The sequence below is a fragment of the Heterodontus francisci genome, chromosome 7 (assembly GCF_036365525.1).
Source record: "Heterodontus francisci isolate sHetFra1 chromosome 7, sHetFra1.hap1, whole genome shotgun sequence".
Classification (NCBI taxonomy): domain Eukaryota; kingdom Metazoa; phylum Chordata; class Chondrichthyes; order Heterodontiformes; family Heterodontidae; genus Heterodontus; species Heterodontus francisci.
In genome coordinates this window covers 33,775,217-33,799,616 of record NC_090377.1, presented here as the reverse complement: position 1 = coordinate 33,799,616, position 24,400 = coordinate 33,775,217, and the positions used below count along the sequence as shown (strand labels likewise).

General features: G+C 38.2%; 1 protein-coding gene across 6 annotated transcripts in view; it reads right to left on the bottom strand.

Annotated features, from left to right (window-relative positions):
- Positions 1-5,323: 5,323 nt before the first annotated feature.
- The window catches only part of LOC137371920 (zinc finger E-box-binding homeobox 2-like), a 262,572-nt gene continuing 243,495 nt past the window's right edge, over positions 5,324-24,400 (bottom strand). For all 6 annotated transcript variants that reach the window (XM_068034977.1, XM_068034975.1, XM_068034976.1 and 3 more), the window contains 5 exons: positions 15,753-15,967; positions 12,837-12,945; positions 10,376-12,372; positions 8,627-8,807; positions 5,324-7,512 (listed from right to left, as the gene is read on the bottom strand). In XM_068034977.1, the coding sequence (XP_067891078.1) occupies positions 6,935-7,512; positions 8,627-8,807; positions 10,376-12,372; positions 12,837-12,945; positions 15,753-15,967 (3,080 nt within the window). In that variant the 3' untranslated portion in view covers positions 5,324-6,934. The remainder of the gene's footprint in view (positions 7,513-8,626; positions 8,808-10,375; positions 12,373-12,836; positions 12,946-15,752; positions 15,968-24,400) is intronic.

The following is a 24,400-nucleotide window of genomic DNA, read 5'->3' as shown; positions in this document are numbered from 1 at the left end:
GTGGGTCACTGGCCAATTATGTGTTACTACATTAACATTGACATTTTGGGTTCCAGTCCTGGTAAGTTTGAAGCCCATGAAGATGTCAGATCCTGGTATCAGAAGGTGCTCAGCTTATTTGCTTTTCCCAAGTTTTTTATGCACAACTAACTTTAGAAAAAGGCCTACAGCGTATCTGACCCTTTTGAGGTGTGTTGGTTTTCAGAAGCAGTTGTGTGACATAGGTAAGTACACATGTTTAAATGAATACTGTTGGCACCCATTGAATGCCCAGAATACAAGTCAAACTTCTGTATTGATCCTCATTTACACCTAAAACCGTTTTCAGCATTGCAAGCATAGATTTGAGGATGAGCCAAATCTTAGAATACACCACTGTATAGCTCGGTGAGCTTTTTTATAACAGTTCTATTAAAGTGGAATGGTGCAGAATTGGTATATTACAACAGTGACTACATTTCAAAATTACTTCATTGGTTCTAAAGCACTTTGGGACATCCTGAGGTCATGAAATGTTCTATATAAATGCAACTATTTCTTTATAATATCCATTATAAGCAATATTTCCTTCGGAAAGAATTTTGAGTTTCAAAGAATTCATATTAGAATAATTCTGTATTTAATTGTAGGATAACAGATGCCTGGGATTCAAAATACCATTCAATTGAATAGTTCTGATGATGTCAACTATGACAGCAACATGCAAGCTAGCTACCATAAACAACAGAACTCCAAAATTGAACTATAACTTTAATCTCACTATCAGCTATTTGCTACTCTTTATAATTGTCCTTTCTTACTGTAGCATAGTGGGCCGAGTTGGGCACATCAAAAGGGATGCAGGTGTTGGAAGTGAAGATATTTGTCATCGTGTAATTAGTGCAACAGAATAGTTCTGTAGCAGAAAATATGAAATGTCCTAAAGAGCGAAAAAAATCCACAAAAGTAAAAACCCAAAATAAAACAGAAAATACATGGCAGATCAAACAGCACCTGAAAGAAAAAGATGTGAATGTTCCAGAACCTTCCTCAGGACTTATGATGTACTAGGAAAGAGCCTCTCGTGAAGAGATTTTCTCTTTCAGGTGCTACCTGACCCACTGTGCATTTCCAGCTTTTACTACAGAAAAACAACCTGAATACTATATATAACTGATCTTTTATGCCTTAGGTAGAAATGGTAGTTAGAAAGAGTGCATTGTTAATGATTAAATAAAGCATTTGCAAATCTGTAACATTCCACTTTAAAAGAATTACCATTTTAAAAACACAGTTCACTTAGTTGTGTACATTTGGTGCAGCATTGAATCAATATGACTTAATGCTAATATTAAGTTAATACTCTTAAGGGTCTAATGAGCAATTACATTTTCATCAATGCTAGTCTGGTATTCTTGTGCCAAGGTCATTTATGATGTCTATGTACATGTAGATAAATTCAAATTTTTGTTACATGCAGGTCAGACCAGTTTAGATACGAGGCCAGAACACACTTTTAAAAGAGGAAAGCTCCCTAACAGCAAAAATTGCATGTGGATTTTAATAAACTTTGAATTAGTTTGTTTACTATTCAAATCTCATGGCTTAACAGTATGTAGCCTTTTCATTCACTTAGAGAAAGTTTTCACAAATTCTCAAAATTTTTGTTTTTTAATAATGCTTTCTTTGACTGAGTTGTGCATTAATCTTAAACTATTTATGTGTCATGCAAATTATAATATCAATAAATTAGTGTCAAAGCAGTTGGAACTGTAACAGCACTTTTCTCATCAAGGAAGTCACTCTCAAAGGAAATTATACATTCAATTAAACTGAAGTGACCCTGTTTTTAACTTGTCTTGTGTGGTTTAACAGTATTTAGTCAGTGTTATGCATGTTAATTGTGCTTTATTGATTACAGTCGAATGTATCTGGCATATGTTTTGAAATTGTTTACAGCTTATACAATATTGCCTCAATTGAATATGATGTATAAAATAACTGCAGTGTAACTTGTTGAGGAACTACTAAATTGCATTCACATCATACTCAGATCACAAATTGAAACATCATCACACCATCATTTGATCAATGCATATTTGTAATAATTTACTTAAAAATAGTTAAGTAAACTTTTGTGCCCCTAATTCTTCAAATTCTCTGAATGACAGTCTTCCTCATCCTGTACAGTGCAGATCAATTCTACACTAACATTTCTGTTCCAGTTGCATACACATCATTATTCCTACTGTAAGATGCATTTAACGTTTGTGACGTGGCCATGTGTTAGGACCTAAGATTGAAATTCTAATTTCAGTAAGATTAATTTTGGTAGCAACACTCTTGATAGTAACAGCAAATACAGACACTGTTGTCCTTTTTACAGCAGAAGAAAACACATTTATTTACTATTAGCTTTTGTATTGCTTTATTGAATTTTTTAAAAGAAGCAATCTGAAGCATAACTACAATCCAAATCATGAACTATGTTTCTTGAAGAAGTAATGTGGACTGTTTAAATTGTATAGACTTCATGGCTTGAATGTTAAATGTAGTTCAATCATTTGTTGAAACCGAATAAATCACTGCTGGTTTATTGTAAAATTTGTTCGAAACGTTGATTTTATGCCGTTACCATATTCACAGCTGTGTCAAGACTTCTTTAAAATTTGATGGAACAAGGCAACATGTCTTCGTTGTCTTTTATTAGATTACTATTTATAAACCCTGCCTTTTCTACATTCTTGATTAATGTGTTAATGACAGCATTCACGGGCTTTCTTCAGAAATGTTCACTCACAGGTCCACACAAAATGCAACCAACTCTTGAAATCTTACTTCTATTTTTATCGCTTTACAATCCGTGTCCTTATGACAAATATGCTGAAGTATGAAAATAAATAACATCTCCTATACATGTTAGAACATAGTACGGAACAACTGCTAAACCATTTTGAGGTTGTTAATGTTTTATCTGTTTAGTGATTTCCCACGGTTGGATGGGGAATTAAACATCTTTTTAGAGTGATCCAGAGGGGGTCATTTAATGTAATATTCTATATTATAGTGAATATAGGTAGTAACAAGAAGAAATCTGCTGTTGTATTAAGGGTCAGGCTGGGGAAAAAATCAATTGATCTACTTTTTCCTCTCCTCAGAGAGATTATAATATTATTCTCAAGGATTCTTGTGTGCTTATTCTTACAACCAAGCGTTATTTTAAAATCAATCGATCGTCAAACAAATTACGGAACAAAATGAAAAAAACTTACATGGCAAAGGGTTTAACAGCTTCACTTTACACTGTTTTATGTGCACTTTGAATGAAACGTGTGTTTTAGTATTTTCCTTTTTCAAATGCTTTTCCATCACTATGGATGTACAGTGGAAATATTACCGAAAGGCTTGGGGCATTCTCCAACAGACATGTAATGATCATCACTATTTTTATTCTTGTAGAATTATCTCCTAGCTATTCCACAGGTCTTCCGGGAACACCTTTATCAACAGTCCTGTTCAAATTGCTGTGCAAATTCAAACCTGTCATTATATTATTCTACAGTAAAGCATTAGGAACAGTATATTATTCCCCTTTAATACAGCAATTAAGTATTTAAAAACATGTAAAAAAATTTGCAGGGAAAATATTTCTGAATATTTACTTTGACTCTATTTTCCCAAAGTCACGAAAAATGTATCATCATCCCTATACGGCGTCCAACCTATTCTAGCAAAGAACCTGCAACTGCCGCCTTGGAGCAACTGATAACTCTGAATGTTTGAAGTAATGCCTTAAACCCGCTAATGATGGTTTAAGGATGGGATCCTCGCAGGTTTTTCATACGATAGAGCGACTGGTAAAATTTACCTCTTATAATTTGGACAAATTGCCTAGCTAGTATCAAAGTCCCAAGTGTTGCTTTCCATAGTGCACTGCAGCTTTAAATAGGTAAAGTTGGACGTGAGATCGACAGTACTTCTGTTCCCTTCTCTACGAATTCAAAGCATTTCATCAAACGTCATCATTCATACAGAGATTGGATTGTGATTTTTTGTGTTGGGAATGTGATAAATGTGTGGTCTTACAATAATGATTTCACTCATTTAGGTTCTGTGACTTCCCCTTAATATATTTTTTAAAAAGTTAAGTTTTAAGAAAATGCAAGTAAAACATTTGATTAAAAAGTTGTTGTTCACTGGGAATTCATCAGTCTGTGGAAAGCTTGTACCTGCAATGTTTTTGAAATGGAAAAAAATATAACCGACGATAGGAGAGATTAGTATTAGTATGGATGCTTCCATTCAAGGACATTATAAATATATATATGACCATTTATGGTCTCAGAATATGAACTTTAAGAAAAATGTAATTAAATTTCAAAAGTGTATAGTGCTGCAGTGTTCTTAAATGGTCTTGCTTACATATGGAACTGAATGGGTGAAACGAATGTTACAACCCCAGGCAAGCCTGACACTACCTTTTTTAATTAGATTTTGTAATGGATGTCTTTTAAAAGTCTTCCTCTCAACCTGCACTAGTAAGAAAATTGATGTTTTTTTGAGACACCAATCAATTAATTGGTATATTCCTGAGATCAACTTAAACAAGCTGTAAAAGCTGTTTCAAAATCAATGGTTTGGCAGTTCAAAAAACTGCATGTCAATCACAATCACTGGTCTTTTAGTTATCATCTGATCTCCGATTTGTCTTCATTACGTGTAATGTATCTTAATTGCCTGCTGGAAATTCAGACCGTAGTGTAACCAGATCCTGGTTACAATATCATGGAGGCACTTTTCAAACCACCACCGGCCTACTTCTGTGAGAATCCCACTCTCTTTATTCAAAAAGACAGCATTCCATTTTGTTAGCCTATGCAGTCTGTATGATGAAATGATAAAGCTGTGTGTACATCGCACAACTTACAAAATACTCTATCCTTAATCAAAAGCTCAATATTGATTTTCCTTCAAATTAAATCCGGTTAATAAAATCTAGATAGCTTATTCAAAAGAAGCCCCTATTTTATGCACCAGCCATGCTGCATTTCTTGATGGTACTTTACACCTTATTAGCAGAGTGGATGAGAGAAGGAATATACCCTGTAGGTTGGACTGCATATCATCTTTTAAAGCCCAAATCAACTAAATACAGGGCAACACAGGAACAAATTCTCCTTCATGCGGTCAGTTTTATACAATGTGCCCAGTCCTCATTTAGTCTGTTGCTTTCCTTTCAGCAAGCTTATGAAATAAATCCAACCATATAATTTTGTTTATTTTGAGATGGTGAGAGAAATATAAAAGTGGACATTGAGTGAAATAAATAGGACGACAATATAAATTTAAGTTAATAAATATTTTTTTGTTAACAATGCTGTGGATGAAACTGTAATTCTTCATGGTTTGAAGACAATCCTACAGTTAGGAAGGAAACACTATACATTATTATGCACATCAGTTTTCTGCAGTGATGTCCATAGAACCTTAAGCTGCACGTACAGGTCCTAGTTTGGCTACATTTTATTCGAGCATGGTCATTTCCAAGAGAAATTACAAATTGAAAATTTAATAATACTTTTACAAAGACAATTCAGGAAAGATTTCTGTCATGGTATCATACATTGTATTTTAACAGTCCCTCTTTTTTTTAGCTAAAAAACAGATGAAGAAAGTGGAATTTTCAGTCGAAAATACAGTGTTTTCACAAGATCGTATCAAAAGTTCTCAAATTTGGAATCCAGTAATTGGAAAACAAAATAAAATAATAAATTGAAAATTCGTATCTCACAATTAATGTTTGAAAACACAATAAATGCTCTTCTCATTACGTAAAATTTGCCCAAATGATCAACCTCATGTTCCTTTACTAAAATATATCTATATATTGAAGAACTATAATACTGTACACTACAGTATGAAATAAATAAAATTAGGAAATATAAAATGAGCAACATAAATAAATGTTATTTGACCTAAAATAAAATGAATGCAAATTGTTGCAAAGTTTGGTGTAATACTGACAAGTTAATGAACAAAAAAAGTACAGAAAATTGCACAAACATATGTAAACTAAGGAACTGCTGCCTAGAATCTAATACTGACATGGGTGCTTCAAAGAACAGGGTGAGCTGTTTAACACTGAAGCTGGTGCAAGGTAACTTTAGTTACCTTTTTTTAGCACTATACAAGGATGGCACTTGCAGAACACACAGATTAAAAGGTTTGCATATAAGGCTTTTTAAAACCACCTTTCAAAAGGCTTTCTCCACCATCTGCCTCTCTCTCTCTCTTACTCTCTCTCTTACTCTCACTCTTTCTATTCCTTCATAGCTGGGCCACTTTAAGACTTCAATGTCTAAAAAAAATCACACATGCATCATTTCATGATCCTTCAAAAATTTCTTGGGAACCTAAAATATTGTGTGGTTGCAGAAACAGGCCTAATGACTGGGTCAAACTACAAACAATCCACTAAAATACGTTGTTTACTTATACAGGTATGGGTAGAAGCACAGGCATTACATTTTCAAGTTACTGTTGTATGATAATATACATAAGTAGAAACATAGACAATACATTTCTTTTTAAAATTTTGTGTAGTAATACAAGTGGCATGTAATGCAATATACTCCACTATTTTGTGCTAAACAAGAAACTATTAACAGAAGGGTAATTTAGGCTGCTGGAACCACACATTTTTTTAGGTTCTAACACTGAACATTTTTTTTGCATAATGCAACTCTTCACAACCCAAACTTGACTAATTCCTCCTAACACTGTCTCTTTTTTTTCGTTTTTTTTTCCTTTTTTTGCATCTGACAGACTGCCCCATCTGTCCAACACTCAAGCTTCCAGGAAGCATCAGGCACGTGCATGTACAGCTTAACACAGCAGTGTTTCAAGCAAGTAACAATACTACTGGAAGAAGTAGGACGCTAAAATGCAGTAGTTATTATATGCCGTCTTCCACAATGTCTTCATGTTCTGATTTGGTTTCCGTTTTCTCATCAACTGAGCTATCGTCCATTGAGTGGTCACCATTCTCCTCTTCATCTCTTATTGTATCCTGATCTGTATCCATGCTTTTATTTTCACTCTCTTCTTCTTCCTCTTCATCAAATTCCTCTTCCCCTTCTTGCCTTACTAATTTCTCTTCATCCTCTTCTCCTTCCTTTTCCTGCTCTCGTTCACTCTCTACCTCTCTTGGCATGCTTTCTCGCTCCTCAGAGTCCGAGTAGCCCTGAGGAGTAATGCTCTGTAAGTAGGGTCGATTCATCAGTAGCTCTGCAGGTTCTAAGTGGCCCTTCTGGCGGGCCTCTCGTTCAGCTGCTTCCCTTTCCTCTGCCTCCCGTTTGCAATAGGAATATCTGTGGTTCATGTGCTGCGAGTAGGACCCTGAGTGTGAAAAGCGTTTGCCGCACTTGTCACACTGATACGGTTTCTCACCAGAGTGCAGTCGTGAATGTTCAATAAGATGATGCTTGTGTTTAAATGCCTTCTTACAAATTTGACATTGATGTGGGCGCTTTCCTGTAATAAAAAAATACAAGCAAGAAAACAGATTAAGATATCATACCAAAATGTTCTAATATGATTCAACAACCTTCTAATAATTTATATACCTTTGGTGCATCTCCAAGCACATGTCAAAGTGTCAGAAATCTTCAAGTGTTCAGAATTACTGTCAATCATAACTGTCAAAGGTACTACGGATCATTTCTCTGCCCCGAAGCTAAACAATGTTTGGAGTACTGACTGTATGTACTTTTGAAAAGATAATTTATGATTTAATAAAGTAGAGTATTTTAAAGTTTCAATGAAAAACACTATGAAGATTCTCAGGTTACTAAAAGGGAGGATTCCTGTCAAAAGTGGAAAAGAATTTTTTTTTCAGATAGCAGCTGTAATGACAGAAAAGAATGATATATATTTATAACAACATCAAGTTATGATACGCACTTCATTTTTAACCTATGTAATTGAGAGTATCTCCTTTGGCATTTCAGCCAACGTGTGACCAGAGTTTGGAACTTGGAGCCTTGGCCAAGCAAACATCTGGTTAATTCCACACCACAAATAGCACTGGAATGCATTCAACACCTTCCATAGCTGCGATACTTGAAGCATAATTCAAAAATAGACATGACAGCAAATCTCTGTCAGTCTAATACCATGGGCCAAAATGGAGGACAGATTGGGAAGGGAATGATGCAACAGGATGAAAGTGTAAGCATGTATGTCTGTGTGTATAAATAAGAGAATAAAATGAGAAGAGTGAAAAGGAAAATAAGTTTAAATTGTATTAAAATGGAAAACTGGATGAAGGATTTGGGCAGGAAAGAAACAGTACAGCGATGGTGCCAATTACAGTGCATGGGTTACATCGTAAAGTCCCCCACCCTTAAAGATTAATGTCATACTTCTCATCCCATCCCCCATGAGTAGATGATTCCACAGCCCATACCCTTATCACTGTATCATGTTAAATAGCCTTAATAAAAACTCCCTTTGCAAAATAAAAAAAAATTGTTGTACCATCCCAGGTAATAAAAGGTAATCTCTTTTATTTATTATTTTAGAATAAAGACATGAGAATCAAATCTAACAGGTACATGCAGTGCAAAATAAAGAAAAATAAACATACCTGTGTGCTCATATTTATGTCGCAGAAGGGAACTGCTTTTCTGGAATGTTTTGTCACACAAGTCACATGCATACATGCCACTTTCTGTCTTCTTGATCTTCTTTCGGGACAGACAGGAATCTGAATCTGTCATGTCATCCAAGCCTGACATGTAATCTGTAGTTCCATCAAGCAATTCCCCCTAAGATAACATACATTTTTATTAGAAAACCCACTAAACTCCAACACAAATAAATACCTTGTGCTGTCTCTTGTGATTTCACAATAGGCAAATGCAATACCATATATAAAGCATTTAAATTACAAGGCTGAACTCTGAAAAGGCATTAAACCTGAGAGGCAAATGAAAGAGATTTATACATGTATTAAATGCACAAAGTGAGTTTTGTGTATGTGTGTTTGTGTGTGTGTGTTTAGTGGTTTTGCAAAATGAATTTGTCTCAATGCAGAATTCTTTAACTGGAAACTGAAAAAAACCTATTAGTTACTGATAAGGCTTACTGTGCCTGTAGCCTTGTGAGTAACTGCCTTGTGACATTCTTTTAAATTATCAGTACTGATTACACACTTGCAGCAGCTATATTAAATATCTTTATCCTATATGGTTATGATTTATTCTTAATGCAAACAGGCTGGTGAGAAAGGTCTGTAATTACTATGAAAATGACTCCTTGTATGCGAAAACAGGATTTAATTCAACAGTAATGTACATGAAGACGTGCATTACAGCATGGCAACATTCATTTTGGCATGAGATGAAGGGAAGTGCTAAAAGTAATCCTAAAGTGTAAAAATGCACACACACCTTCCCACTTTGTTAGTGCTATTACATTTCGTCGACAGAGATATATTAATTAATACCTGAATAAGTTAAAATTAACTGACTGGTCTGAATTTATTTGTTAAATGGGACAGCTGCACTGTCAAAATGGAAAGAAAAGGTAAATGTGAATTATGTACTATAGCATTATGTTTACATGCACCTTTGTACATATCACTGTAACTTTTATAGCACCATATAATACCTCATTTTAATATTAAAAGCATTTAAAAACTCATTAGCTTCCATCGGCACCAATGTCTAAAGAAAAAATATCAAATGTTCTCAATTTTTGTATTTATTATTCAGTGCTGGGGGCTGGGTATGTTCAGATTAAATGAAACATTTTATTTTTAGCATCATTCTTCCATTAGGACATAGACAATAAAGATACATTTACCAATATGTTTCAAACAACAGTATCCTTTTCAAATTACATTTAATTCCTAAGGTATTAATTGGCCACAAAATATAACCCATTGTTTTATATACACAGTATAGCTAAATGTGAACAAAGGTCACTTGGTAATGCTAGCATCCATTTCAACATTAGACTTATGGCATTGGTCTCAAAAAGGGTAAAAGTAAAGGATGTTGTGACTGGATTTTCTTTCAGAGTGTAGAAATTGTCCTTCAAAACTGATGGTTTTTGTTATCTTTTAAATATTACTCTGCCATATTATGCTATAAATGACTATTATCAAGGTGAAAATACACAATTAAACTCTTCTAAATCATTCTTATGTTGATCAAATTGATCTTACTCCCAAGCATGATTGAAAAAAAAATTATTATAACCATTATAAGTTTGTGGCCCTGCAATACGTTAGTCCAGTATATCAATCTATTACAATATATATTGTGCCCATTTTGATGCTCCTTTTTGCAAAAGTTTCAAAACTGTGACAGAATCAGTCAGCTGCCGTTACCTGGAACGTTTGCTTCCGCTGGTACTTTCTCCTCTGTTGCAATTCTGCAAAAGTAGCTGCACCTGTTCCATATGTGTAGGCCATGTGCGGGAGGAAGCCCATTTGATCTAGCCCTGGGTATGGTCGCAGACCTGGAACACTAGACTGGACCGAGGACATGAAAGCAGCTGGGGGAAATGCATTTTGTGGTGGAAGAGTTGTGTACAATGGTTTGGCACTAAATGGATTTATACTGAATACTGGCTTAGTGCTTTTCTCTAGGGTATTGTTAGTATTAGGCAATTCCTTCTTCAGGAAAGTCAAGTTCAAGGGCTCATCTGGGTTCTCTGATGGATAGGAAATACTGTTATGGTCAACAATAATACTATTGGTTTTATTTCTTATTTTTCCTGTGACAACACTTTTATGTTCATTCTTTTGTTTTGGCAAAGACAAGTCCAGAGGCTCAGCCTGAGGCTCTTCTGAAGAGAAGCTGTTTGGAGTGTATGAGCTACTATGGGAGTTCTTAGAGGAAGTAGAGGAAAGATTCAAAGGGGAAGGAGTATTGCTCCTTGAGTGGTCCATCTTATCACCAATTGGTTTAATACTGTTAAACTGAGAAGATTTAATAAGCCTGAGAGGTGCATCACAATTAGTAACACTGTTATGCAGTTCTGCTATTGATGGTGACGTTATTGAGTCCATCGGCTTTAATGCTGCTGTTGGAAGCCTAGCTGACAGACAGTCTTTACTTATGAACATGTCGGTGGCAGCTGATGCCAACTCAGCACTGGTCCGATCCAGTGATGGTGACCTGGAATTAGAGAACTGGTAGACCTTCCTTTGCTCAAACCATTCTTTTACAAAATCCTGAGGGAGGCCAACAGCAATGGAAATTTTCAGTAGTTCTTCAGAATTTGGCTCCATATTCATGGCATAATAAGCTTTTAATACAGACATGTGGTCCTTATAAGCATTTATGGGGTTGGGGATACCTTTTTCTGAAAGAAGGGAGGACAACATATAAGCTTGCTTTTCACCCGGCATTCCTGTTTTATTGGTAATTACAACTTCATTCGGTTGAAGCACAGCCTTGATTTCTTCATTCATCTTGCACATGTAGCGTTCATGCTGATGTAAGGGAATGGGGCCAGGGAAAGCCTCCCTGCAAAACTGGCAGGAGTAGGGAGATGTGTTATTATCAAATGTCTTTTCCTCCATACCAAAATCTAATGCAGAACAGCTCATGTTACGTAACCTGTCCTTTTTCAAATTGCTCACTTGCCTTTGTGAGTCCGTGTTCAAGCTCTGCAGACAAGCTTTGGCTTCATTCACCTTTTCTAGTGTGTAGTCAATAATACTTTTAGTGGCACCATTATGGCTGACAACTGGAAGACCAACAGATGGCATAACAGGGGAGGTAACTCCTTGTTCCTCAGCCAAGGAAGCTTGAGAAGCTGGCTCTTTCACATGATAACCTTTAAGTCTTGAAATCTCTTCAGATTTGCAGTCCATTTTTTGTCTACACACTGTATTGTCAACAATTTTGAGGACCTTTTGGACTTCACTTAAGTTACCGCTTGCTACATTTGCAAAGCTTAATATTGGTGCTTCCATCCCGACTCCTAAGTGCTGCATTGGACTTAGAACTGAAGTGTTGATTGACAGTGGGCTGCTAGCTCCAACTCCGCCATTGGGGAAATTACCAAACCCATGGGAAGTCATCATGGCCTTGTAGTCATTGAAATCGAGTGGCTCTGTCTTGATTTTAAGTAGTCCTGGCTGCTCAGGAATACCAAGAGGCTTGCCATTCTCCAGTTTGTGCCTCAGTTGTGTAATTGCTGAATTGGTAGGAGAGGAAGAAGCTGAAGTAGGAGAAGAGCCTGGTTTTAGGCTGGTTCGCATCCTGCCATTGACTGAAATCAGGCCAATGCACTTCTTGCTACTGATGTGAGAGCTGTAGGAACCAGAATGAGAAAAGCGCTTCTTGCAATTTGGACACTCATATGGCTTTTCACCTGAAAAATGTTTCAAAATATTAAATTTAAACTTATTCAGTATTAGGTAATCACATCAAAATTATGCATTTAGCAAATGCAATGAGTTAAACAGACAATGGAACAAGGAAGAAATATACATTAATTGTACAAAAATAATGACATTTAACGGGTCATTATATTTTGTATGTTTTATGGTTGCTACTTCCCACCAAATGTTATGAAAATCATAGGGGAAATTTAACAAATTTGTATTCTTGCTGTGGAGCACATATCAGGATTTCAGGAGAGGAAGTCATCTGTCCCCGTAGGGCTTTCAGGGCAATAATTTTAATGGACAGATATCCTGCAAGGTCCACTGGACTCTGCTCCTGCATTTCCAATGCGCACTTCTGACAGGTGAAACTACACACCGACAGCCTTTTTGTAAAACTTAACCTCATCATTCAAAACATAATCTATCTAGCAGGCTAAGAAATGCTTACCACTATGAATTCGCAGGTGTTCCTTCAGATGGTGTTTGTACTTAAAGGCCTTCCCGCACTCTGTGCATTTGAACTTGCGATTGCCAGCACCATGGGTCAGCATGTGGTGCTGCGAAGGGAAGATATTGAAATGAGTCTTGTGCACAGCTTGGTGAAATTTATGAACAGTTACAGTTAACAGAACGGACATGCCAAATGGACCCCATTTAAATACACACATTCTAGATACCAGCAAGCTTCTGAATCTGTTTATCTTTCATATAATGGTTTTTGAAAGAACTGTGAAGGTCTCACATCATATACAACAAAGGATTTTCCAAAAGCAAATCACTGCCACACAGGTATAACCACCATAAACAATTCATTCTGTGCTGCAACCAGTCTATGATTCTGTTCGATTATTTGACGCTGTCATGCCAAGTGTCATATTGATAATGCAGAAGTCAGAAGTGGAAATGTATTAACTTTTGGTTGGGACCTTATTGATTAAATATAGATGAAGTGTCTTAACAGTAGCAGGTTAATAGTTAAAATAATTAATATTCAATGCTTTGATACATTGTGTGAAAAAAAGTTAAAATCGCAATAGAGCTGACCTTTTTTAAACATCTGGCAGAAAGCGCAATATTAAAATTAACTGGCAAGAAATTAAATTACGGATACTCAAGGTAGGAGGTCAGCTTTCTAAAGTAGAAAGATACAAAAGCATTGCAAGGGAACAGTGCTGAACAGTGTGACAACTGCTAGGGTGTGCTGAATCTTCCCACATTCCTGGTGAGACAGATGGTGTTGGACAGGACACAGGGAGGTTTGTTCAAACAGCAGCAACCTTCAAAGATCAAGCAAACCCTGGCCTGCAGAGCGCCAATGAGGGACTGGTGCTCATATGTTGCTGAGCTGCATAAACAAACAGCAACAGCTGCTTTGTCTCCCCTCAATCCTTAGAGGACTGATGCAAACTTTAGTTGCGCCTCTGTTAATATGATACAATCATTTGTAATTACTAAGTGGGAGTACCATGATCAAATTAGGAGATTTTTTTTCAATGCTGAAGCTAAACACAAATAAATAAAATTTAAAAATAATGACAACAGAAAAAGAAACAACACAAGACACATACTGGGCAAAATAACCCAGCCGAACGCATACAAAATAGTGTGACTCTGACAAGAAAACATAGGTACATACTTTTAAGAATGTTTTTTTTTCAGCAATCTTAAAACTTCAAATAAAATATGATGGGGCTTATGTTCAATTATCTTGATGCAAGACAAAAATAACTTTTGTGAGGCCTTTGCAGAATATTAAAGTGGTTTTACATTAATGGAATGGTGTCAACTACAGCTGCATTGTACTCCCAACATCAGTGGCACTCTTTAATATAACTGATCCAATCTCGAGTGACTAAACCAAAAAAAAAATGCAGCTTCCCTCACTTTTAGCATTGGGAATAATGGGTCTCTACCGTAGATTTACTGTAGTGGTTGAAATAAAAGAAAATAATGGAAAGTGGCCCAAGGAGCTTGTGTGTGTTAGTTTGAGTGCTGTTTGCTGGATCCAATTTTATCATGTTAAAGTGCCATCAGTAAAATTGAGAACATCATTATTCTGTAGGCACAGATTATTTTCCTGACAAAGGGCAAATGTAATATTTGAACCTTTAAAAGAGAGCAAGAGTCAGGTTCAAAATATTACAGTCATCCTTTATAACAATGCTGAGATAAAATGAACCTTGTGTTTTTACTAAGGCACATTCTATAATTTCTGGAAACATTTTGAATACATTTTTAATGGTACAGACCCTGCACCAAAAGGTGAAAGAGAAACTTCATTTAAAATAAAATTACATTGACAGAAAGTGCTTTATTTAAAACCCAAATTAAATGAGTCTGTCACAAGAGAACAAAACAAACCACTGCTTAAAGTTTCCAATGGAATTTTTTTCTGCAATGCCATGGATAATTATCTCATCTTCCAAAGTAGCAAAGCTGTCATGTGCAAAGGTAAATATTTGAATGAAATCATTCTCTTAAAATGATAACAATGGAATAAGTACAGTTTTACACTACTATTTTCAATATATGGTATTTCACATCTCCCAGGAGGAGGCAGAGGAAGTTACACTGCATAATCCAAATGGTTTAGTAATGTTTAATCCAAGCAAGTGTTCCATTGAGAGGGGGTGCATGTATGTGCCAAAGAACAGGGAAGAGTTTTGTGTAACTTCCCTCTTTCCACCAGCTACAACTGAGTAGACGGAGTAAGTTAGTATTACAACAATGAAGATATTGACAAGTCTCCTTCTAAAAGACATCGGTGAGGAGAATAATTCAATCAAAACAACAGCCTTACAAAGCCCAAAAAGTAGTTTTAAATGGAAATCTTTGAGTATTTTTAAAAATTCAACTCAAACAAACCTTGGTGGGAGGGATTTGGAAATAATTATTAAAATAAAAATGTATGGCAGGCAGAGAAAACAAATGATCAGTAGAGGTGGTAGCATTATTTTTTTTTAAACTGTTGCTTTCAACTACTAATATTAGCTAGACCAGAGGCCACACAGGCTTGAATCGTCTAATTTGATTAAAGAGTACGAGCACAACAGTATTGTCGAGATGACACAACATTTTAATGAGATTTTGAAAACGAAGGTAAAGCCTCAAACTTAAGCTAAACTTAAGCAGAGTTCAAGTGCTGATAATATTTCTAAATTGGATATTAAAATGCTCATTCAATCGTGAGTACATGATATTAAATCATTCTGGAAGAGACCATCAAAAAACCATTTAAACCTAAATTAGAGCTATTACCATTAAAGATTTGCATCTTCAAAATGCCATAAAAAATTAATAGCCATTGGCAATTAAAATGATATTTATCCTCTAAGGGTTACCCATACCCATCCATGAGGCCCACCTGATCTCTTCCTGGCTTGTGCGTGGCCATATGTCGTTCAAGCTGGGTGCGGTAGGCAAATGTGTAGTTGCACAGAGGGCAGGCGAAGTTGTCTTCATTCTTTTCATGTCGATATTTAATGTGCTCCTTCAGTGATGTCAAGCGCTTGTAGCCCCGGTCGCAGTATGGACAGGTCAGCAGTTGGGCAAAAGCATCTGGAGTTCCAGGTGGCAGGTCTGCAGCCAGGGAGGGGAAAGGGAGAGCACAGGCCAAGAGGTCAGCAATCAATGGCAGTTAATGGGATGGCTGCCCGGATGGTATGACAGGAATCGCAACAATCTGCTGCTTCGAGTGCCATCATTACAGTGGCCTCTGCACACTTCGATTCCCCATACACACCCAGGCCAAGCTTGTACATGTCATTTCATGCTGTGTCTGGAACTTCAGACAAGAATTTGATCTACTTTTTAAAATTAAATGTTTTTTTCTCAATAATTTCACTTAAACTTCTAACACACTTACAGGAAAAATCCACCACAACATCTAATATTTCAACATTTATATATGCAAAAGGATAATAATCTATGACCTAACCATGAAACATTTTAAATGGTCATTTCACATACCATAATCAAAGAAAGCAAAAGCCAATCACTTTTCCTTTTTAATTTTTGCTTTGGAGGCATGAGTATCTTTGAACGGTTTGCTCACATCATGTAAATGTTAGTCAGAATAATATGTTGAGATTTTCCATCCAAATATTCAAGAGGAAGCCATTTTTGCAATAAAATTAGTATTTGAAAAAAAATCAGTCACTTCTTGCAGTGAACACGACAGGAATTTGCGAGGATTTTGTTTGCACCGTACACTTTAGAGCGAGCATTTGGCTCTGACTGGGGTGACATGAAAATAGTAAGAAAGTGTGTACAGCCGTGAATATTTTGTGTGAAAAAAAAAGTGGCAGCAGGCAGAAATCATCTAAGAAGGAAATAACATTAAAAGGTAAAACTGGGATTCACTGAAACCCAGAAATAGAGTAACAATGGGAATCCATTGTGTGCACTTGCATAAATCAAAACAGCAATAGTAGAATTCAAAAAGAAATATGGTTAATGTTAAAAATATGAGTACCTCAGAACCCACATAATAAATGGCAATGTTCGGTATGAGATATTGTGGCTTTGAAGGTTAGGCTGTTCAAGTTTTTTTAACTATCAGCTGATGGTCATGTGAAGCAAATCTTAACACCTGTGTGTTTATTGCTCCCAAGTCTGAAGTACAGATTTCATTTCTCTATAAGGGTCCCACTAAAAAAATGAAAGCTGGCACCATGTTTTAAAGTTTAGGGTGTATTTAAAGTGGGAGCATTTAAGGTTTCAAATTACATGCTAGGACCATAGTAAGAGGCATGGAAACTGGTGACAACCATATTGTCTCACTAAAATCAATCATGCTTTTTTCCCCATCTGCTGGCTGAAACTGGCCCATTTATACCCGAGGCCAATAATGCTTTTAAAATGTTCACAGCTGCACTCTGGATGCTACTCTGGGCACATATGAGGTGTACTTTTATGGTGTTGTTCTCACCCAATTTGAATGTGATCTTCAGAGGGCAGGACTTACAAAGCATGTTTTAGAGTTAGTCCTGCCCATTTCAAATTTGCATCTAACATTCGATACAGAAATTCCTCTCATAATAGATGGTATAAGATGTAATTGTCAGGTAAAATGATTTAAATACTACTGTTAATGTTGGTAGTTACCAACAAAAAGGCAGAATATGGGAAAGACCAATCCTTCTTTTGGTTTACTAACCTTGAAGGGCAAGCTGAGATTAAACCAATTACTTCATCAATGCCAATCCAGAATTTAAAAAAAAATTACGTGACCAGTTTTCCCAGCAAGAGACCAGCCTATCAAGTAATAATGAAAGCAACATGCAATTACATAGCGCCTTTAATGTAGAAAAGTGTCCCACGGGCCTTCACAGAAACATAAGGAAAACAGATGCCAAGCCATAAAGGGAGACAGTAGGATGACCAAGTGCTTGGTCAAAGAGGTAGCCTTCAAGAAGGAGCTTATAGGAGGAACATAAGAACATAAGGAATAGGAGCAGGAGCAGACCATACTGCCCCTCGAGCCTGCTCCACCATTCAATGCGATCATGACTAATCTTCTGCCTCAACTACACTTTCCTGCCCAATCCCCATATCTCTTGATTCCCTGAGACACCAAAAATCTGTCTAACTCAACCTTGAACATACTCAATGATGTAGAGGGGGATGGACAGGTGGAGGCATTTAAGGATGGAATTCCAGACAAAGAAACCTAGGCAGCTGAAGGCACAAACACCAAAAGCAAAAAAAGGGGTAATGCACAAGAAGCCAGAGTCAGAAGGGAGTATAGGGGATGGGTTGTAGGGCAGGAGGGGTTCCAGGAATAGGGAGGGATGAGACTATGGAGCGATTTAAACACCAGAATAAGTATGTTACATTTGAGCCCATGGGCACCTGGGAACCAGAAGAGGGGTGATGGGCAAGTGGGGCTTGGTGCAGGATGGATATAGTCTGCAAAATTTTGAAGTTTGTGAATGGTGGAGGATGGAAGGCTGAACAGGACAGCATTGAAGCAACTGAGTGTGGTGGAAACAACAATATGAATTAGGGTTTCAGAAGCTGATGGACTGAGGTAAGGGCAGAGGTGGGCAATATTACAGAGGTGGAAATAAAAAGTCTTTGTGAAGGTGGCAATATGAAGTTGTAAGCTTAGCTCAAGATAAAGGTCAAACAGGATGTCACCATTGAGAGGGAAGGGGATTGAATTGCGGCCAGGTACAGAGTTTGTGGTGGATTCAAAGATGGTGACTTTGGTCTTCCCAAAGTTTAAAGTAGGATGTTACAGTTTATCCAATGCTGGCTGTCGGACAAAAAAACTGAAAACACAGAAACAGTAGAGGAATCGAGAGAAGTGATGGGGAGATAGAGCTGGATATTATCGAAGTTTGTATGGAGCCTGACCTTATGTCTATAGATGATGTTGACAAGGAGCAGCAGGTAAATGAGCAAGCGGAGGAGGCCTACTGAATCCTTGGGAGACTGCAGAGATAATAGTACAGGAAGAGGATGATAAGCCATTACTGGAGATGTTCTGGCTACAATTGGAAAGGCAAGCTTAAAGCCAAGCACAGACAGTTCCATGGAGCTGGACAACAGAAGAGAGGTATTGGAGGAGGATTATATGCGATCAACTGAATCGAAACCTGCAGAGAGGTCAAGGTAGGTGAGGAGGGGTAGGCGGTCACAGTCATTAAGGAAGTTATTTGTGACTTTGGCTAGGGCCATTTTGGTGCTGTAGGAGGGAAAATTGATAGGGTGAGGATTCAAACAGAGTGTTGCGGGTGAGGCAGGCACAGATCTGGGATATTTCTTTGGACAGAAAAGGAGATGGGAAGGATGTTCTTCTGGAGACTCCGAGTGAGTGGATCTGCTGGTAAGAAATTTGCAAACTGACATCCATTGAGTTGCTTGATCACAGTTGCTTTCTGTCACGAATGGGAATATTTTTGATCCTAAACACCACAGAGTGGTGAATAGTCTAATCTGGCAGCTTCCATGAGTGGTAGAAAACAGACCATGTGGGCTGTAAACAGATTTATCCCATTACTGACTGCTTAGACAGAAACCCAGGTCCTCATTATATAAATGTATTGTTTGAGCTGGTGCAGCTTTTTGAAAGAAATAGATTTTCATCTTGATTTCTTCAGCACAAATTCTTTTGCCAGCTCATCTGAAAAGTCAAAGGAAGTACTGACCCGTCAACAAATTTGACCAAATAGCCAGCAACAGCTTTAGCAGTAGTGTGCCCTAAAATTTTGGGGGGGAAACAAGCAGCTTTAACAGCAGGCTTGTACTTCAGCATTGGAATGTAACATAACACTAACGTATTTCTCCAGGACATTCTATAATCTTGTGATCATCATACTTACAAAATTGTTGCTTATTATGCTCACCCACTAGGGGGTCAAGTCTTTTGCCTGCCTGTTGCCAACTGAATATATCGGAGCATTAAAAAAACGACTGTTTCACAACTATATCAAACCAGTTTCTTCTTGTTTCTAGAAATGTTTATATATCCGTGTTTTGCCCCATGAACTCCATGCATTTAAAGATATATATAAGATATATTTTTTACATGGTTGGAATAACTTTTCAGAAATATTATCATCCCCATTAAACAAAAATTGTTACCACTGGAGAACAGCAGAAATGGCCAGTTAATAGAGGCAATGCTTCAATATACAGGGGAAATGGACATTTTAAGAATAGCAATATTGTTTTTGCAATATAGCTTCTTTTGGTTACACTCACAATAAGGTAAGCCTCAAATAGCACTATATAAAACTGCTCCACAACAGTTATCAAATGATTCAATAAAAAAATTCTAGACCATTTCAAATAACAGAAGAAAGCAGCTCTGCTCTTTAATATAAATCAATACTTCAACCAACAAAAGGACAGTTACATTCTAGCATTAGTAGTGTGCAATCCAGTATTAGCACTGTTTAGTTCTTTCTAAATTGCAACAATCTTCAACCAGAAGTGCCAAGTGGATGATCCATTTTGCCCTCCTTCTGAAGTCCCCAGCATCACAGATGCCAGTCTTCAGCCAATTCGATTCACTCCACATGACATCAAGAAATGACTGAAGGCACTGGAAACTGCAAAGACTATGGGCCATGACAACATTCCGGCAATAGTACTGAAGACCTGTGCACCAGAACTTGCTGCGCCCCTAGCTAAGCTGTTCCAGTACAGCTATAACACTGGCATCTACCCGGCAATGTGGAAATTTTTTTTTTAAATTTCCAAAATATACTTTATTCATAAAAATCTGTAAAAATTACATTGCCAAACAGTTTCAAACAGCACCAAAAAATACAAACATTGCAAGGGAGATCAGTTTCCTTCAATACTATCATGAGTTTCTTCACAACCCTTCCATTTCACAATTGTCGTGCCAATTACAGTTTTACATTTACAGCAAATGAAAATCTTAACAATACAGTTCGCCCAGATATGTCTTGTACACAAAAAGCAGGACAAGTCCAACCCGGCCAATTACCGCCCCATCAGTCCACCCTCGATCATCAGTAAAGTGATGGAAGGTGTCATCACAGTGCCATCAAGCGGCACTTGCAATAACCTGCTCAGTGATGCTCAGTTTGGGTTCCGCCAGGGCCACTCAGCTCCTGACCTCATTACAGCCTTGGTCCAAACATGGACAAAAGAGCTGAACTCAAAAGGTGAGCTGAGAGTGACTGCCCTTGACATCAAGGCAGCATTTGACTGGATATGGTATGAAGGAGCCCTAGTAAAACTGGAGTTAACGGGAATCAGGTGGAAAACTCTCTGCTGGTTGGAGTCATACCTAGCGCAAAGGAAGATGCTTGTGGTTGTTGGAGGTCATTCATCTCAGCTCTAGGATATCACTGCAGGAGTTCCTCAGGATAGTGTCCTAGGCCCAACCATCTTCAGCTGCTTCATCAATGACCTTCCTTCAATCATAAGGCATCTCCATGATATTTTGGGCGGCACAGTGGCGCAGTGGTTAGCACCGCAGCCTCACAACTCCAGCGACCTGGGTTCAGTTCTGGGTACTGCCCGTGCAGAGTTTGCAAGTTCTCCCTGTGACCGCGTGGGTTTCCGCCGGGTGTTCCTGTTTCCTCCTACAGCCAAAGACTTGCAGTTGATAGGTAAATTGGCCATTGTAAATTGACCCTAGAGTTGGTAGGAGAATGGTGGGGATGTGGTAGGGAATATGGGGTTAATGTAAGATTGGTATAAATGGGTGGTTGTTGGTCGGCACAGACTCGGTGGGCTGAAGGGCCTGTTTCAGTGCTGTATCTCTAAATAAAATAATAAATAAGTGGGGATGTTCACTGATGATTGCACAATGTTCAGCACCATTCACAACTCCTCAGGTACTGAAGCAGTCAGTGTAGAAATGCAGCAAGATCTGGACAATATCCAGACTTGGGCTGATAAGTGGCAAGTAACATTCGTGCCACACAAGTGCCAGGCAATGACCATCTCCAACAAGAGAGAATCTAACCATCTCCCCTTATCATTCAATGGTATTACCATCGCCGAATCCCCCACGATCAACATCCTGGGGGTTACCATTGACCAGAAACTGAACTGGAGTTGCCATATTAACACTCTAGCTACAAGAGCAGGTCAGAGGCTAGGAATCCTGCGGCAAGTTACTCACCTCCTGACTCCCCAAAGCTTGTCCGCCATGTTCAAGGCACAAGTCGGGAATGTGATGGAACACTCTCCACTTGCCTGGATGTGTGCAGCTCCAACAACACTCAAGAAGTTCGACACTATGGCGGCACCATGGCGGCACAGTGGTGCAGTGGTTAGCACCGCAGCCTCACAGCTCCAGCGACACGGGTTCAATTCTGGGTACTGCCTGTGTGGAGTTTGCAAGTTCTCCCTGTGTCTGCGTGGGTTTTCTCCGGGTGCTCCGGTTTCCTCCCACAGCCAAAAGACTTGCAGGTTGATAGGTAAATTGGCCATTATAAATTGCCCGTAGTATAGGTAGGTGGTAGGGGAATATAGGGACAGGTGAGGATGTGGTAGGAGTATGGGATTAGTGTAGGATTAGTATAAATGGGTGGTTAATGGTTGGCACAGACTCGGTGGGCCGTAGGGCCTGTTTCAGTGCTGTATCTCTAAATCTTTAAAAAAACCATCCAGGACAAAGCAGCCCGATTGATTGGTACCCCATCCACAAGCATTCACTCCCTCCACCACTGATGCACAATGGCAGCAGTATGTACCAAGATGCACTGCAGCAACACCTCAAGGCTCCTTAGACAGCACCTTCCAAACCCGTGACCTCTACCAACTAGAAGGACAAGGGTAGCAAATGCATGGGAACACCACCACCTGCAAGTTCCCCTCCAAACCCCACCATCCTGACTTGGAACTATATCGCCATCCCTTCAGTGTTGCTGGGTCAAAAACCTGGAACTCCCTTCCTAACAGAACTGTGGGTGTACCCACATGGACCACAGCGGTTCAAGAACGCAGCTCATCACCACCTTCTCAAGGGCAATTAGAGATGAGCAATAAATGCTGGACTAGTCAGCGATGCCCACATCCTCATAAACAAATGAAAGAAAATGTTGTGTGATATTTATGTTCATATGATGAGTAGTCTAGATAATGCAGAAAATGGTTTTAAAGGGATCCATTTTGACCAACAATGAACTAACTCACATTTACAAAGGTAGGAATGGATGGTGGGACAATTAATCTACTGATTAAATGGGCACTGTGTACATGAATTGCAAAGTTGTAAATGTTTGTGTACGAAATCTGGCTTGCAAAGCAGTTATCCTGTCTAAATCTTAGTAAAATCAATAATAAAATACTTTTTACTACTAAACAAGCTAAAAACAAGAATAAACATCTAACCTTTGTCATGACCAAGGCAGGAGGAGTGCACTGGTTATTCGAGTTCCACTTCTCCAAGGGTCACAACATATATTTAAATTTTTTCCCACTTGCCGATACGGTCAATCATAGACTCTACTTTTTTCCCAGAATAAAACACACCAACCAGGTTCCTTTAGTAGACAACAAAATCATCAGTTTATTATAAAACAAGTCTTAACCAGTAAAGAAGTAAAGCATAAACACACAGATTGAAGTATTAAATTTCCCTTTTTACCTTAGCCCCCTCACACTCACACACACACATACACCGGTTAACCGGAAAAAGAGGGGATTTTTGTTTTTAGAGCTCTATTCAGACAGAAAAAATCACTTGGGCTGAATACTTGCTCATACAGCAGATGAGATATGTTGTGTTCCAAAATCTGGCATACAGTCTGGTCTCCGAGTACACGTATACAGGTCACTGGGATCTTTTAGAACAGATCTTTTCAGGCAGCATTGAGAATTAATTTAGCAGGCTTTTCTTCAAAGACAGGAGACGAGATGAGTTGACACAGTGGACTTCTAAGAGTCTTTTAGAGAAGTTCTGGAAAGCTGAGCTGGGTTGTGGTCTTCTCTCCTTCCTTGGGAATTCTCTTCTCTCCTTGGAAGTTCTCTCCCTTTTCATACAGTTCAACCCCAACTCAAAACAATTCAAAAGCAAAACCGAGAACAGGAGGTCAACCTTTTGACCTCCATCAATCTTGACCTGTTACATCTTTGTAAACAACTTCTCCAGGTGCCCAAACTTCTCTGTTGTTTATTGAGCTGGAAGTCAGGTGGTTTCCCGGAAAGGCTCGTTGTTGTTGCTGGAAGTCAGGTGGTTTCCCGGAAAAGCTTGTTTTCCTCAATTTTATGTTGCCACCACCGCCGTAAAAAATGGTGGCCTGCACGCGCGGGCTTTACTCCACAGAGCCGCCGCAATAATAAACGTGATGGCTCATTTACAGGGCCGGGGTGGACCACCCCCCAATGATGTGGAGGGGGCAGGCAGTGCATCCCCGGCAATGCCGTTAGGCACCATTGTACAGGCGCCAATGTCATTTTTAAAGATTCAAGCCGTTACATTTCATTTGCATTTTTCAAAGAATAGTGAGTTCGATTTTATTACAAACAATTTAATACATTTTCCTAGCCCCTCTCCTACCCCTTCAATAACCAAAT